This window comes from Erpetoichthys calabaricus, chromosome 14 (genome assembly GCF_900747795.2).
Source record: "Erpetoichthys calabaricus chromosome 14, fErpCal1.3, whole genome shotgun sequence".
NCBI lineage: Eukaryota > Metazoa > Chordata > Cladistia > Polypteriformes > Polypteridae > Erpetoichthys > Erpetoichthys calabaricus.
The window spans coordinates 106,835,620-106,849,925 of record NC_041407.2 but is presented as its reverse complement, the minus strand read 5'-3'; the positions used below and the strand labels follow the sequence as shown (position 1 = coordinate 106,849,925).

Here is a 14,306-nt window from a genome sequence, read left to right as displayed (position 1 = left end):
CACATAGGCAAGTGCCTAGGCACGATAACGTGCGGTCACGGTTAAAAACCGTATGCCTCCACACCTTATACAAGGCAAGGCTGACACTAACTGACTGAAGAATAATGTTTACTCCAAGCTATTAGAAATGGCAAGAATATACCAAAACGATTCTATTCACGAGGGTTATAGGAACCTTCCATAGTTTATGAATTGTCATCTAATAAACATTCATGAATCTTATAGAACAAGGAAAATGGCTCTTACACCTACGATGGAGCACTCGATCAGAAGGAAATATGAAGCTGGTTTTAAATGAAAAGTCTTTAAAGCGGCTTAAGAAATTGGTAACTGCACTGCTGCAACAAAATTCAATGTTTCTGAGAAACTGGGGCGAGATTGGAGGAGGCAAGAAGATGGAAAAAAAAAAATTGTGTTACATTTTTGAATGGGCGTATAACTCGGGTCTGATTTTATGATCGATTTTGTGGGTTTCAAGACCTGACTTATACGTACCATTAGAACATTAGAACAATCTTGGACAAGAACAGGCCATTCAGCCCAACAAACCTCGCCAGTCCTGTCTATTTCTTCCAAAAAAACATCAAGTCGAGTTTTGAAAGTCCCTAAAGTCCTCCTGTCCACCACACTACTTGGTCGCTTATTCTAGGTGTCTGTCATTCTTTGTGTGAAGAAAAACTTCCTAATGTTTGTGCAAAATTTCCCCTTCACAAGTTTCCAACTGTGTCCCCCGTGTTCTTGATGAAGTCACTGTCTTGATCCACTGCACTAATCATTTTAAACACTTCACTCAGGTCTCCTCTTCATCACCTGTAAAGGCTCAGCTCTTTTAATCTTCCCTCATAACTCATCCCCTGTAGCCCTGAATCAGCCTCGTCGCTCTTCTCTGGACCTTCTCTAGTGCTGCTATGTCCTTTTTGTAGCCTGGAGACCCAAACTGCACCCAGGACTCCAGATGAGGCCTCACCTGTGTGTTGTAAAGCTTGAGCAGAACCTCCTGTGATTTGTACTCCACACGTCAAGGCGCTATATAACCTGACATTCTGTTAGCCTTCTTAATGGCTTCTGAACACTGCCTGGCAGGTGATAGTGTCAAGTCCACTACGACTCCTAAATCCTTCTCGTAAGGTGGACTCTCGATTTTCAGGCCCCCGTTGTGTATTCAAACCTCACATTTTTACTTCCTATGTGTAATTCTTTACATTTACTGACATTACATTTCATCGCCCACAAAGCCTGTCTGCTGTCCAAGTCCCTCTGTGATGAAATAACAGATTCCAAATTATCTGCTAATCCACTTGTCTTGGTATCATCTGCAAACTTAACCAGCTTGTTACTTCTATCCATCCATCCATCCATTTTCCATCCCGCTGAATCCGAACACAGGGTCACGGGGGTCTGTTGGAGCCAATCCCAGCCAACACAGGGCACAAGGCAGGAACCAATCCTGGGCAGGGTGCCAACCCACCGCAGGACACACACAAACACACCCACACACCTATTCCTCTCTAAATCATTTATATATTGTCACACATGGGTGTCAGAGGACTCCTCTAAGGGCCGGGGAAAGGTACACAATAGCCTGCTGTGATGAGGGGGGGGGGCTCCTGCTGACCTTGTCCTGTTCTTCTTCTCTCACAGCTCTGAGAAGCTGTCCGGCAAGGGCACTTAGCCCCGCCCCTTCCAGAAATACCACTATAAAGGATGTGTTTGATTTTGTAAGACCCCCAAAACTCCCAATAAACCCAAGGTTCATCACTGGTGATCAGGGCCGTCTTAACAGCATTACAAACCCCCAGGCAAAGCAGTGCAATGGGACCCCTGCCTACACAACCACTCAGCAAGTCACAACATACATAGATTAGCATGGGGCCCCCAGGCAACTGCCCAGCGTGCCCATGCAGTATGACAGCCCTGCTGGTGATGCATCCCAGAACATCCAGTGAATGTGTCAGTATATCGAAACATTGGGGGTTACCAGGGAGGGAAAGTTTCATTTGACAGTCCACTATATGAACTTGTCAGATTCCATTTTTCATGGAACCACTGGGGTGTTGACTGCAGGAAGCTGCACTTCTGACTTCAGCTGGGAGCTGACATGTGAATGACCACAAACATGAGTGAGATTAGCAGGGGAAACCACAGAGGGGGAAGTGTAGGGGACTGTCACAATACGATGCTCTGTCACTCACACACTCGAGAGTCTTCTTATTAGACCCCCCACACAAACACAGACACGGGCTGAACAACAATGGCTGGAAGAGGAAGAGGAGGAGGAGGAGGCAGGAGCCTCTTCACGTTACTGATGCACATGCTGGGAGCGTCCAGACTTCTGCTTTATTCAGATTTCTTCCACACATCAGGCTGCAGAAACCTGGACATCAGCAACCCTACGGTGTTTGAGGGGCCAGCTGGGAGTTATTTTGGATTTTCGGTGGACTTTTTTAGAAAGGATGACGGGAGGTAAGCAAGTATTAGAATTTCATTTCTTTTGAATATTTAAGATGAAAGGTGCATTATAACGTAAATGTTTATTAGGAGTTTATTGTCTTATAATATGTGATGATGGGACATCCTGTTGATGTGAACTTGAAATCTCACAGTGAGATGAACTTGACAGGCTTCTATTAGATGTGCTAAAACACACAAAAATGTATATATATATATATATATATATAGTATGTAGATTATGATACTGTATGATGTTTCTAGCTTTTATAATATTCATAACTGTGGTATATTTCACCTGACTAATAACTGGAAACACGCTTCCTGCCTGTTCCTTCAGAACAAGTCTGCCTGAAGCTAAGCGTGTTCAGGCCCAGCAAGTACTTGGATGGGAGACCAACCAGGAAAAGCTTGGGATGCTGCTGGTAAAGGGGTTGGTGAAGTGATGGGGACCCGGTGCTGTTAAAATGGCACCGTCCTTCAGATGACATGTAAAGTTGAGGTCTCATCTCTCTGTGGACATGAAAGATCCTTGAGAATCCTTTGAAAATGAGAAGGGTGTGCTCCAATATCCTGGTTAATTTGTCCACCAAGACCTGGTCATTCTGGACCCCTAAAGACACATAGATCTATCTATCTATCTATCTATCTATCTATCTATCTATCTATCTATCTATCTATCTATCTATCTATCTATCTATCTATCTATCTATCTATCTATCTATCTATCTATCTATCTATCTATCTATCTATCTATCTATCCATTATATAGTGTCTTTCATGTCTATCTTCTTACTTTTCTTCTTCTTCTTTCGGCAGCTCCCGTTAGTGATTGCCACAGCAGATCATCTTCTTCCATATCTTCCTGTCCTCTGCATCTTGTTCTGTTACACCCATCACCTGCATGTCCTCTCTCACCACAGCCATAAACCTTCTCTTAGGCCTTCCTCTTTCCCTCTTCCCTGGCAGCTCTATCCTTGGCACACTTCTCCCAATATACCCAGCATCTCTCCTCTGCCACGTCCACACCAACGCCATCTTGCCTCTCTGACTTTGTCTCCCAACCGTCCAATTTGAGTTGACCCTCTAATGTCCTCATTTCTAATCCTGTCCATCCTCGTCACATCCAATGCAAATCTTAGCATCTTTAACTCTGCCACCTCCAGCTCTGTCTCCTGTGCCACCGTCCCCAGCCCATATAACATAGCTGGTCTCACTGCCGTCCTGTAGACCTTCCCTTTCACTCTTGCTGATACCCGTCTGTCACAAATCACTACTGACACTCTTTTCCACCCACTCCACCCTGCCTGCACTCTCTTCTTCACCTTCTCTTCCACAATCCCCATTACTCTGTACTGTTGATCCCAAGTATTTAAACTCCTCCACCTTCACCAACTCTACTCCCTGCATCCACACCATTCCACTGACCTCCCTCTCATTCACACACATGTATTCTATCTTGGTGGTCCTACTGACGTTCATTCCTCTCCTCTCTAGAGCATATCTCCACCTCTCCAGGGTCTCCTCAACCTGCTCCCTACTATTGCTACAGATCACAATGTCATCAGCAAACATCACAGTCCACGGGGACTCCTGTCTAATCTCGTCTGTCCACCTGTCCATCACCATTGGAGATAAGAAAGGGCTCAGAGCCGATCCCTGATGTAATCCCACCTCCGTCACTCCTACCGCAGACCTCACCACAGTCACACTTCCCTCGTACATATCCTGTACAACTCTTACGTACTTCTCTGCCACTCCCGACTTCCTCATACAATACCACAGCTCCTCTCAGTCACCCTGTCATTTGCTTTCTCCAGGTCCACAAAGACGCAATGCAACTCCTTCTGGCCTTCTCTAAACTTCTCCATCAACATCCTCAGAGCAAACATCACATCTGTGGTGCTCTTTCTTGGCATGAAACCATCCTGCTGCTCACTAATCATCACCTCAATTCTTAACTGAGCTTCCACTACTCTTTCCCATAACTTCATGCTGTGGCTCATCAGTTTTATCCCCCTGTAGTTACTGCAGTCCTGCACATCCCCCTTATTGTTAAATATCGACACCAGTACACTTCTTCTCCACTCCTCAGGCATCCTCTCACTTTCCAAGATTCCATTAAACAATCGGGTTACAAACTCCACTGCCATCTCTCCTAAACACCTCCATGGTTCCATAGGTATGTCTTTCATGTCTATCTAATTAGAATAAACTGAATTGAATTGAATATAATTGTTAGGTTTCTATATTGGCCCTAGTGTGTGCTTGGTGTGTTTGTGTGTGTCCTGTGGTGGGTTGGCACCCTGCCCAGGATTGGTTCCTGCCTTGTGCCTTGTGTTAGCTGGGATTGGCTCCAGCAGACCCCCGTGACCCTGTGTTCGGATTCAGTGGGTTCGAAAATGGATGGATAATTTTTAGGTAGGACTTCTTTATTGTATTGCCTGCTTTGAAAGGGTCTTTTATCTTGGCAATAAATGGGTTGTTCATTCCAGCTGTATACCAGACCTTGGTGTAGAGTATATCTGAATAAAGGTAATACATCTATCTAATGTTAATGAGATTGCATCAGACTGTTATTTTGTTGCCTCAGAATGTTCATATATATATATATATATATATATAATATATATATATATATATATTTATATATATATATATATATATATATAATATATATATATTGTGATATATATATATCTATCTAAATATATATATATATATATATATATATATATATATATATTGTGATATATGGCTGGCTAGACATCCCGGCCAATACCCCCAGGCCACCAGATGGAGCTCTCCCTGCAGCATGGAGGTGCCCCGGATGCCAGCAGGGGATCATGGACGATGAAGTTTTCCTTTACACCCCTGCTGGATACCACAGGGGCCAACAGAGGACGCTGCAGGGAGATTCAGAGAGTCATTTGTGCCCTATAACCCGGAAGTACGTCTTAGTCACAGTGACAAGGGAGATGACGTACTTCCGGGATGAAGAAGAGGACTTTTTATCTGACCCGGAAGTGATCAGGAGTCACATGGACTGAAGGCTGGGAAACACTTCCGGGTCAAGGACTATAAAAGACTGAGAAACACCAAAGTGTTGAGCTGAGCTGGGTGGAAGGATGGCAACGCGTCTGGGAGAGTGGAGGATTGTTTATTGATTAGTATTGATTTATATGAGTATTGTGGAGAGGAGGGTGCTTTGTGCAGTGTGTAGTCTGAATAAAAATTATATTTGGACTTTTACCTGGTGTCTGGCGTTTGATCAGAGGGTTCAAGGGAGTGATAGCGCCCCCTATCTGTCACAATATATATATATATATTGAATATATTGAATATATATATTGAAGTTTATGTTTGAAATAAAGCAGTTTTCAATTGGATTTGTCTCTTGACTCTCATTAATTTTTTGTTTGTGAATGCTGCCCTGCACAGATTAATGAACTATATGAAATTGATAACATAAGATGCAAAATACTTATATCTGTTTAATTCAATTCAGGTTTGCAGGGCGGAATATTCAATGGCTACAATGAAAATAGTGAAAACTCCAAATTTTTTAGGTTTGCAGTACATATGTCACAAATTTGAACCCAAATTTCAAAGCGTTTAAATCAATCTCAAAGTCCCCGTTTGGATTTTCATTTTAAGCCTGAGCAGCAATGAGGCTGCAGAAATGAAAAGCCAAACGCAAAGGCGCACTGGCGCCACCTGCTGCTCATTGCATTTTCATTTTCAGGTTCTCAACATGCAAATATATTTTAATTAGTGTGCATCAGTGGGCGTGGCTAAGGCTTCAATACGTGACATGCTTTTGGAAAGTACCGGCAGCTTAGACTAAGATGGAAAGTGGTGTTGGAGAAGCGGCGAGAGAGGTAATGGAGCTGGCGGACTTTATAAGATGACAATTTTTATATTACTTAGAAGCGATTTTAGATTTTAGGCTTGGAGATTTCAAGACTTTCACCACCATGGAGGTAAAATGATGTTATCGAGCAGAAGGCACTTTTCTGTAATCCCTCAGGTGGGTTTGCCTCTCTCATCAGATTGGCACACTTTGGTTCTAAATTATGAAAACTGATCCTGACACCTCACATCTCTGCCATATTTAATTTTTGCCACCCAAATATCCTAATATCATGGTACTGTGAGTGCTGTGCATAGTGGAGGCAGGACCTCTGTTTTTTCCCCTGTTAATTCAGGGGTCCATCAGCTGTCTGTTCTGCTCCTACTCTGTTCAATGCTGGCATGGACTGGCTGTTGGGCAAGGTGTTGGGGTCCAGCGACTGTGGGGCATCTGTTGGTGAAGAAAGATTCACTGATCTGGACTTTGTTGATGAAGCTGTGATCTTCAATGAAGGCTCAAGAGACTCAATGAGGAGTCTGAGGGTCTGGGCTTGTGAATGTCCTGATAAAAACCAACATCCAGGCAATTAATGAATCTCCTGGGCACGGCCATCAGCAGTGTGTCTGTCTGCGGTGAGAGTGTCGACCTCGTCGAGAGGTTTACTGACCTCGGCAGTGACATTCATGTGACTCTGGTGACTCTTCCTATGAAGTCAATAGACGGATTGGGAGAGCATGGGGGGGGTCATGAGGTCACTGGAAAGGGGTGTGTGGAGCTCCCTGATATCCACAAAAGGACGAAGGTCCAAGTCTTTTAGAGTCCTGGTGCTCCCTGTTTGAGAGATATGGACGCTATCTAGTGACCTGAGATGAAGATTCGACTCCTTCATGTGTGTCTCTTTGGAGAATCCTTGGGTCCTGATGGTTTGACTTTGTGTTGCTCATGAAGTCCTGAATGAGACACATGACCTGCATTGTGAGGGGGCATCAGTTACGAGACTACAGACATGTGGCGCGATACCCAGAGGGTGATCCGGCTCATTGTTGAGGACCTGAGTGGCTGGGCCAGGCCAAGGGGTCGCCCACGTAACACCTGGCTGTGGCAGATAGAGGGTCATTTCCGGAGGGTGTGACTGGACCGCGTGTCTGCCTGGGGGGGTTGCCAACTGGGATCCCGAGTTGTTTCGTTGTGTAGTGGGTGCGGCAACGCACTGTACCAGTGCCTGCTCCCCAACTTGACTTGACTTGACTAATATCCAGTAGGTCACGAGCATATAGAAGCAGCCATGGTATCCTTCCACTATAGACATCTGTTATTAATGTGTTTTTTGTGTCTCCCAACAGTGTGAGTCTTGTTGTCGGGGCTCCCAAAGCCAACACTAGCCAGCCTGGCATCACAGAGGGTGGGGCCGTGTTCCTTTGTCCCTGGTCATCAGGAGGAGGGCAGTGCCAAGTCCTTTCATTCGACTCCACAGGTGAGGTTAACAGCAGCTCTGTGGAGTAAGCAGACTTCCTAAGCCCCCACATTTACATCTTGTTTCTCACGTCCCATGCCACAGGTGATGAAACGTACTCGGCTGAGGCACAGCTGACCTTACAGACCAACAAGTCTCACCAGTGGTTTGGAGCCAGCGTGCGATCTGAACAGTCCCACATTGTGGTAAGCAGAAAAGAGAAAAAGACAACTTATAAAGACTTGTAACCACAAGGGGGCACCACTGAGCCCCAAATCACTGACACAGTTAATGCCCAACATAAATTCCAAGTTCAAATTAACGATGTTCTTCTCTGGGGCACCAGCAAAAATACACCACAACAAAATTCTGCTTCCACCTCCACCAGAGCATTGCCCACCGCCTCCCGACTCATTTAAGTGAGGCAGTGGGCTTCTCTTTTAAATCTGACCCAGGATCTGCTTCTGGTCTCCTGCCCAGGTCATTGTAAGCACATGTGAGTTGTGTGGAAACCAGGGCAGTCCGCCAAGCACAGTGCCCTCTGGTGCTATCCAAAGACCCCACAACAGGGTTTCCGGACTTCAACTCCCATGCCACCCTGTCTTAAACTGGTCCCTCCTTGAGGAACACTGCCACCTATCGTGTGAGGGAATGAACTGCACGCCTGCTCACTTATTCTCTTTTGGCCGGGCAAGAGTCCTTCTCTGATCTCGGCCAGGATGCCTGTCCTTCCTTCCTGGCACTTACAGACTACTGACATGTGACAATACATGAAGGGGGTCGGGGGGGCGGGGTTGGGGGGGCTTTGTTAACAACCCCAGAAGTCCCAATTCACACATTGCTTTCTTGTTATTCAAATGAATTGGTTTCCTTCTAAAGTAGGTGGCATTTTTGCGGGCAAGTCCCTAACCCCTGAACAGCTGAGGAGCCACCAGAATCTTACAAGTGCTAAGATCCGCTTTGTTCTGGAATTTTTTTAACATGTCTCCTTTCGCACTTTTTGGAATACTCTGTTTTTTTTATGCTGCAAAATTAATTTTGCTCATTTACATTTTGTTAGTTTTTGTTTAAATATACAGTAGTCTGCGGTCGGTTGGCACCCTGTCCTGGATTGGTTCCTGCCTTGTGCCCTGTGTTGGCTGGGATTGGCTCCAGCAGACCCCCGTGACCCTGTGTTTGGATTCAACGGGTTGTAAACTGGATATACAGTAGTTCATGCCCTCCCACAACACCCTTTTCGTTTTCATGTGCACCGCCATTTTGTTTCTGGCGTCTAGCCGCATTGCTATTTGAGGATGATGGGAGATGTGTGACGCATGACTTCGCCGCTGCAGTGCTATAGTTAAGGGATTCTTGTTTGGATAATCGTTTGCTCCTTTAATTGAGTGTAATAAGGACAATAGAAACTCCTTCTTCATTGTTTTCTCATCTGTTTTTCTTATCAGTGTCAGGATCAGAGCTGAATTTGGGGCTCTTATAGCCTTTTCTTATTATGGAAGCCATTTTGTTGATGGTTGTTAGGGTCGCGTCCAGCGTTTCTAGGGGCGTGGTCTCAGGGGTCATGACCTGGAATTCATCAGCAGATGTGTATAAAAGGTCACCGATCTGCGGATAAATCCTTCTAAACGTTTATTTAATCCTTTTTGTGATTTATTTCCATGTCTTTCTTGCCTGAGTTTTGACGGTGATTTTTACTTCTTGTCCGGGTTTCACTTGCTTCGTTTTATCCCCATTTAACTCCAGAAATTAGTTTTCTGTTTTCCTGCCAAATCAGAACAATCAGATTCCGATGGATTTTTATATATGGTGGAGAAAAGCAGAAAGACCCCAAAAAAACGGTTTGGGGTCCCACCCCATATATTAGCAATTACACTCTTCCTAATGTGGACCGGGCAAGAGAGTAGTCTGTGGGAGGCAAGTGGGTGGCTTGATAAGCAGGGGGCAGGAAGAGGAGGGTCCAGCGGGACAAGGTGGAAGTGAGGTCACTTGGAGGGTGTGGTCCAGAGGTGGAAGTGAGGTCATTTGGAGGGTGTGGTCCAGAGGTGGATGTGAGGTCAGTTGGAAGGCGTGGTCCAGAGGTGAAAGTGAGGCCACCTGGAGGTGGTTGTCCAGAGGTGGAAGTGAGGTCAGTTGGAGGTTGTGGTTCAGAGGTGGCAGTGAGGTCAGTTGGAAGGCGTGGTCCAGAGAGGGAAGTGAGGTCAGTTAGAGGGTGTGGTCCAGAGGTGGACGTGAGGTCAGTTGGAAGGCGTGGTCCAGAGAGGGAAGTGAGGTCAGTTAGAGGGTATGGTCCAGAGGTGGAAGTGAGGTCAGTTGGAGGGTGTGGTCCAGAGGTGGACGTGAGGTCAGTTGGAAGGCGTGGTCCAGAGAGGGAAGTGAGGTCAGTTAGAGGGTGTGGTCCAGAGGTGGAAGTGAGGTCAGTTGGAGGGTGTGGTCCAGAGGTGGAAGTGAGGTCAGTTGGAGGTTGTGGTTCAGAGGTGGCAGTGAGGTCAGTTGGAAGGCGTGGTCCAGAGAGGGAAGTGAGGTCAGTTAGAGGGTGTGGTCCAGAGGTGGACGTGAGGTCAGTTGGAGGGTGTGGTCAAGAGGTGGAAGTGAGGTCGTGTGAGAGCCCAACCTCTTCTTTATTATTGGACAGATTAAAGGTCTCATGGCTGGAAGGCTAAGCAAAGAGTGTTAAGTCAGACTGGAAGGAGCCTCACAGGTCATGAGTATGGACCGGCACAGGCATTGTGGGTAACGATGTGGCTCTCGTGTCTCCGGCAGGCCTGTGCACCTCTCTACCGATGGAACGTCATCAAGGCCAACGACGAGTCAGGATCGACTGAAGTGGGCAGCTGCCGCTTGGCACGGATGCAAGGGCAGAAGAACGAGATTGCAGAGTTTTCGCCCTGCCGCAGCGAGTATACCAATAAATACTACGCCGACCGCAGAAACTGTAAGTGTCCTACTACAGTGAAACAGCAGTCTGATAGAATCACCAAATACGTAATCGTAATACAATTTGACGAGAGCAGGCCGTTCAGTCCAACCGGCTCACCAATCTGATGGAACTGAGGCCCAGCACCAGTGACGTTGATGAGGGGCTTTAACGCTAATCCACGTGATTTATTGTGAGCTTCTTTATCGTTTTTTGTTTTTCAGATGGAGACCGGCGCTACTGTGAGGTGGGATTCAGCGTCGACTTTACCAAGGTGGGGTAAGACGGTGGGCCTGGGGACTTACTTCTTCTGGGTGGGTGTGGACTTGTCAACTTTGTCATGCTTGACAAAGAAGCATCTCATTCTACGAGAGGCTCTCTTCAAATGACATTGTGTGCTTTGAAAAGGTACCTGATATGTGGACGTAGTACGAGGGTATTGTGCCGTGTTAGTCATTATGGATGTGGTGAGAAGTTAAGCAAAATGACCCCTTAGAAAGATGACAATATGCAGGCTGTCGAGGCAACTCAGGCCTCTTCTTCAGGTGAGACGTCATACAGAAACGGGAGTCCTCTGTGTTTATATGGACACCAGGACAGATGCAGCATGGGAAAACCGTTAAGTGAGACATCTTAGATGTAAAAAATTCATAGACCTCTCCAGGCTAAGATTCATTTAGCAAGAGAGGAAAACAACATCTAGTCGAGATCTTCTGATGAGATGACTGGCCCACAAAGTCTTTTGAAGTTTCTGATGAGTGGATCTGTAGTCAGGTTGACCAGGAGATGCAAACAATCCTCATATCAGGCCATAAAACTCTTGTCTCTGTTTACACCGTGTGGTAATGTGTTCAGTTTTAGTACAAATGGCCATTCCCTTCTCTCTTGCTGTTTTCTGAAGTTGCCCATAAGCTCTGGGACTTTAATGTCCCCCTCACGGTGTCCATGGCTTCTACAGGAACGTCCCCATTGCCATGTTTAATGTGGACCTTGTGGAAGTTCATTCTCTGGCCGAGTGTTTCTCCCACATAGAGTGCAGTGTCGGGACATTCCATAGAGAGAATTAGGTGGACCACATGAGATGATCTGCAGGAAAATGACCCCCTTACAGGTCATCCAGAAAGTATTCCCAGCGTGTCACTTTCTCCACATTTTATTATGTTACAGCCTTATTCCAAAATGGATTAAATTCATTTTTTCCCTCAGAATTCTACACACAACACCCCATAATGACAACGTGAAAAAAGTTTACTTGAGATTTTTGCAAATTTATTAAAAATTTAAAAACTGAGAAATCCCATGTCCATAAGTATTCACAGCCTTTGCTCAATACTTTGTCGATGCCCCTTTGGCAGCAATTCCAGCCTCAAGTCTTGTTGAATATGATGCCACAGGCTTGGCACACCTATCCTTGGCCAGTTTGGCCCATTCCTCTTTGCAGCACCTCTCAAGCTCCATCAGGTTGGATGGGAAGCGTCGGTGCACAGCCATTTTAAGATCTCTCCAGAGATGTTCAATCGGATTCAAGTCTGGGCTCTGGCTGGGCCACTCAAGGACATTCACAGAGTTGTCCTGAAGCCACTCCTTTGATATCTTGGCTGTGTGCTTAGGGTCGTTGTCCTGCTGAAAGATGAACCGTCGCCGTCTGAGGTCAAGAGCGCTCTGGAGCAGGTTTTCATCCAGGATGTCTCTGTACATTGCTGCAGTCATCTTTCCCTTCATCCTGACTAGTCTCCCAGTCCCCACAGCATGATGCTGCCACCACCATGCTTCACTGTAGGGATGGTATTGGCCTGGTGATGAGCGGTGTCTGGTTTCCTCCAAACCTGACGCCTGGCATTCACACCAAAGAGTTCAATCTTTGTCTCATCAGACCAGAGAATTTTCTTTCTCATGGTCTGAGAGTCCTTCAGGTGCCTTTTGGCAAACTCCAGGTGGGCTGCCATGTGCCTTTTACTAAGGAGTGGCTTCCCTCTGGCCACTCTACCATACAGGCCTGATTGGTGGATTGCTGCAGAGATGGTTCTCCTTCTGGAAGGTTCTCCTCTCTTCACAGAGGACCTCTGGAGTTCTGACAGAGTGACCATCGGGTTCTTGGTCACCTCCCTGACTAAGGCCCTTCTCCCCCAATCACTCAGTTTAGATGGCCGGCAAGCTCTAGGAAGAGTCCTGGTGGTTTTGAACTTCTACTTACGGATGATGGAGGCCACTGTGCTCATTGGGACCTTCAAAGCAGCAGAAATTTTTCTGTAACCTTCCCCAACTTTGTGCCTTGAGACAATCCTGGAAATCCATTTTTCAGCATTTCGTCATTGTGCAGCATTGGATGAAGTTCTTGTATAGCAGGTGGTCTAGCTGACCCCAAACCCCAGACAGAACTGCACTGACACGAGTCCCGGGTCCAAAGGACTGCTTTGATTTTCCTTTTATTCACTTGCAATGAAAACACATCTTTTCAATGAGTTTTGTTGTTGTTTGTTGAATTGTAAAGTCTCCTGTCGGCACGGTGGCGCAGTGGGTAGAGCTGCTGCCTCGCAGTTAGGAGACCTGAGGTTCACTTCCCGGGTCCTCCCTGTGTGGAGTTTGCATGTTCTCCCCGTGTCTGCATGGGTTTCCCCCCACAGTCCAGAGACATGCAGGTTAGTTGAACTGTTGATCCTAAATTGGTCCTGGTGTCCGTATTCATCCTGTGATGGACTGGCGTCCTGTCTAAGATTTGTTCCTGCCTCGTGCCCTATTGTGGCTGGGATAGGCTCCAACAGCTCCACATGACCGTATTCAGGACTAGGCGGGTTACAAAATGACTGACTGACCTTTTAAACTAAAAGTTGAATTTATTACCTAAATCCTCTGTCAAATATAATCAGGAAGCATAACTTTCAAGCTGCTGTGCCTTGCAGTAATTAACCCTTTACTTAAAATAACGTGTCTATGAAATAATAGTAAGTGTGAAGATTATGATGCATGGAAGTGAGAATAGAATTAGAAATAGACCTGAGGTTTGCTTCCCGGGTCCTCCCAGCATGGAGTTTGCATGTTCTCCCCGTGTCTGAGTGGGTTTCCTCCCACAGTCCAAAGACATGCAGGTTAGGTGCATTGGCGATCCTAAATTGTCCCTAGTGTGTGCTTGGTGTGTGTGTGTGTGTGTGCCCTGTGGTGGGCTGGTACCCTGCCCAGGGTTTGTTTCCTGCCTTGTGCCCTGTGTTGGCTGGGATTGGCTCTAGCAGACCCCCGTGACCCTGTAGTTAGGATAGAGCGGGTTGGATAATGGATGGATGGATGGATGTAAAGTCTCCTTGAGTGTATGAAAGGCGTTATTCTTTCTCCTGGTTCTTGAATCACCATGACTGGTTCTGAGAACAACCAGGAGTCAAGGACAGAGCAAAGGTCGAGACCAGAAGAGAAAATGAGAGAGACGTCTGAGCAAATCTGCAAACCAAAAATTCAAGTCAGTGCCCGTATGTTTCAGGAGTCTCAGAATTACTCCTAGGAATTGCACTAAAAGTCCAACTAGGATAAGAATTTGTCCTACCTTGGAGTAGGCCATGAGACATAGGTATGACGTGTCCTACACCAAGTACCAGCGAGGTGACATCATGACACCCCAAGCCACAAAATGGCAGTCATGACAATGGTTT

General features: G+C 46.2%; 1 protein-coding gene and 2 long non-coding RNA genes across 6 annotated transcripts in view; 2 read left to right on the top strand and 1 right to left on the bottom strand.

Moving 5' to 3' along the window:
* Positions 1 to 2,222: 2,222 nt before the first annotated feature.
* The window catches only part of itga2b (integrin, alpha 2b), a 73,941-nt gene continuing 61,857 nt past the window's right edge, over positions 2,223 to 14,306 (top strand). Inside the window, exons 1-5 of the mRNA XM_051936388.1 lie at positions 2,223 to 2,463; positions 7,645 to 7,775; positions 7,860 to 7,960; positions 10,515 to 10,686; positions 10,893 to 10,942. Of these exons, the coding sequence (XP_051792348.1) occupies positions 2,252 to 2,463; positions 7,645 to 7,775; positions 7,860 to 7,960; positions 10,515 to 10,686; positions 10,893 to 10,942 (666 nt within the window). The 5' untranslated portion in view covers positions 2,223 to 2,251. The remainder of the gene's footprint in view (positions 2,464 to 7,644; positions 7,776 to 7,859; positions 7,961 to 10,514; positions 10,687 to 10,892; positions 10,943 to 14,306) is intronic.
* The window catches only part of LOC127530168 (uncharacterized), a 556,902-nt gene continuing 545,840 nt past the window's right edge, over positions 3,245 to 14,306 (bottom strand). The window contains exon 3 of the long non-coding RNA XR_007936684.1: positions 3,245 to 3,455. This is a non-coding gene — a long non-coding RNA (uncharacterized LOC127530168). The remainder of the gene's footprint in view (positions 3,456 to 14,306) is intronic.
* Positions 9,425 to 10,378, top strand: LOC127530170 (uncharacterized). Of its 4 annotated transcripts, XR_007936689.1 has the most exons (4): positions 9,425 to 9,832; positions 10,049 to 10,095; positions 10,132 to 10,214; positions 10,287 to 10,378. It is a non-coding gene; the product is annotated as an uncharacterized LOC127530170 (long non-coding RNA). The 4 variants fall into 4 exon arrangements; XR_007936686.1 differs by lacking the exon at positions 10,287 to 10,378 and having other exon boundaries at positions 10,132 to 10,274; XR_007936688.1 differs by lacking the exon at positions 10,287 to 10,378 and having other exon boundaries at positions 9,426 to 9,832; positions 10,049 to 10,084; positions 10,157 to 10,274.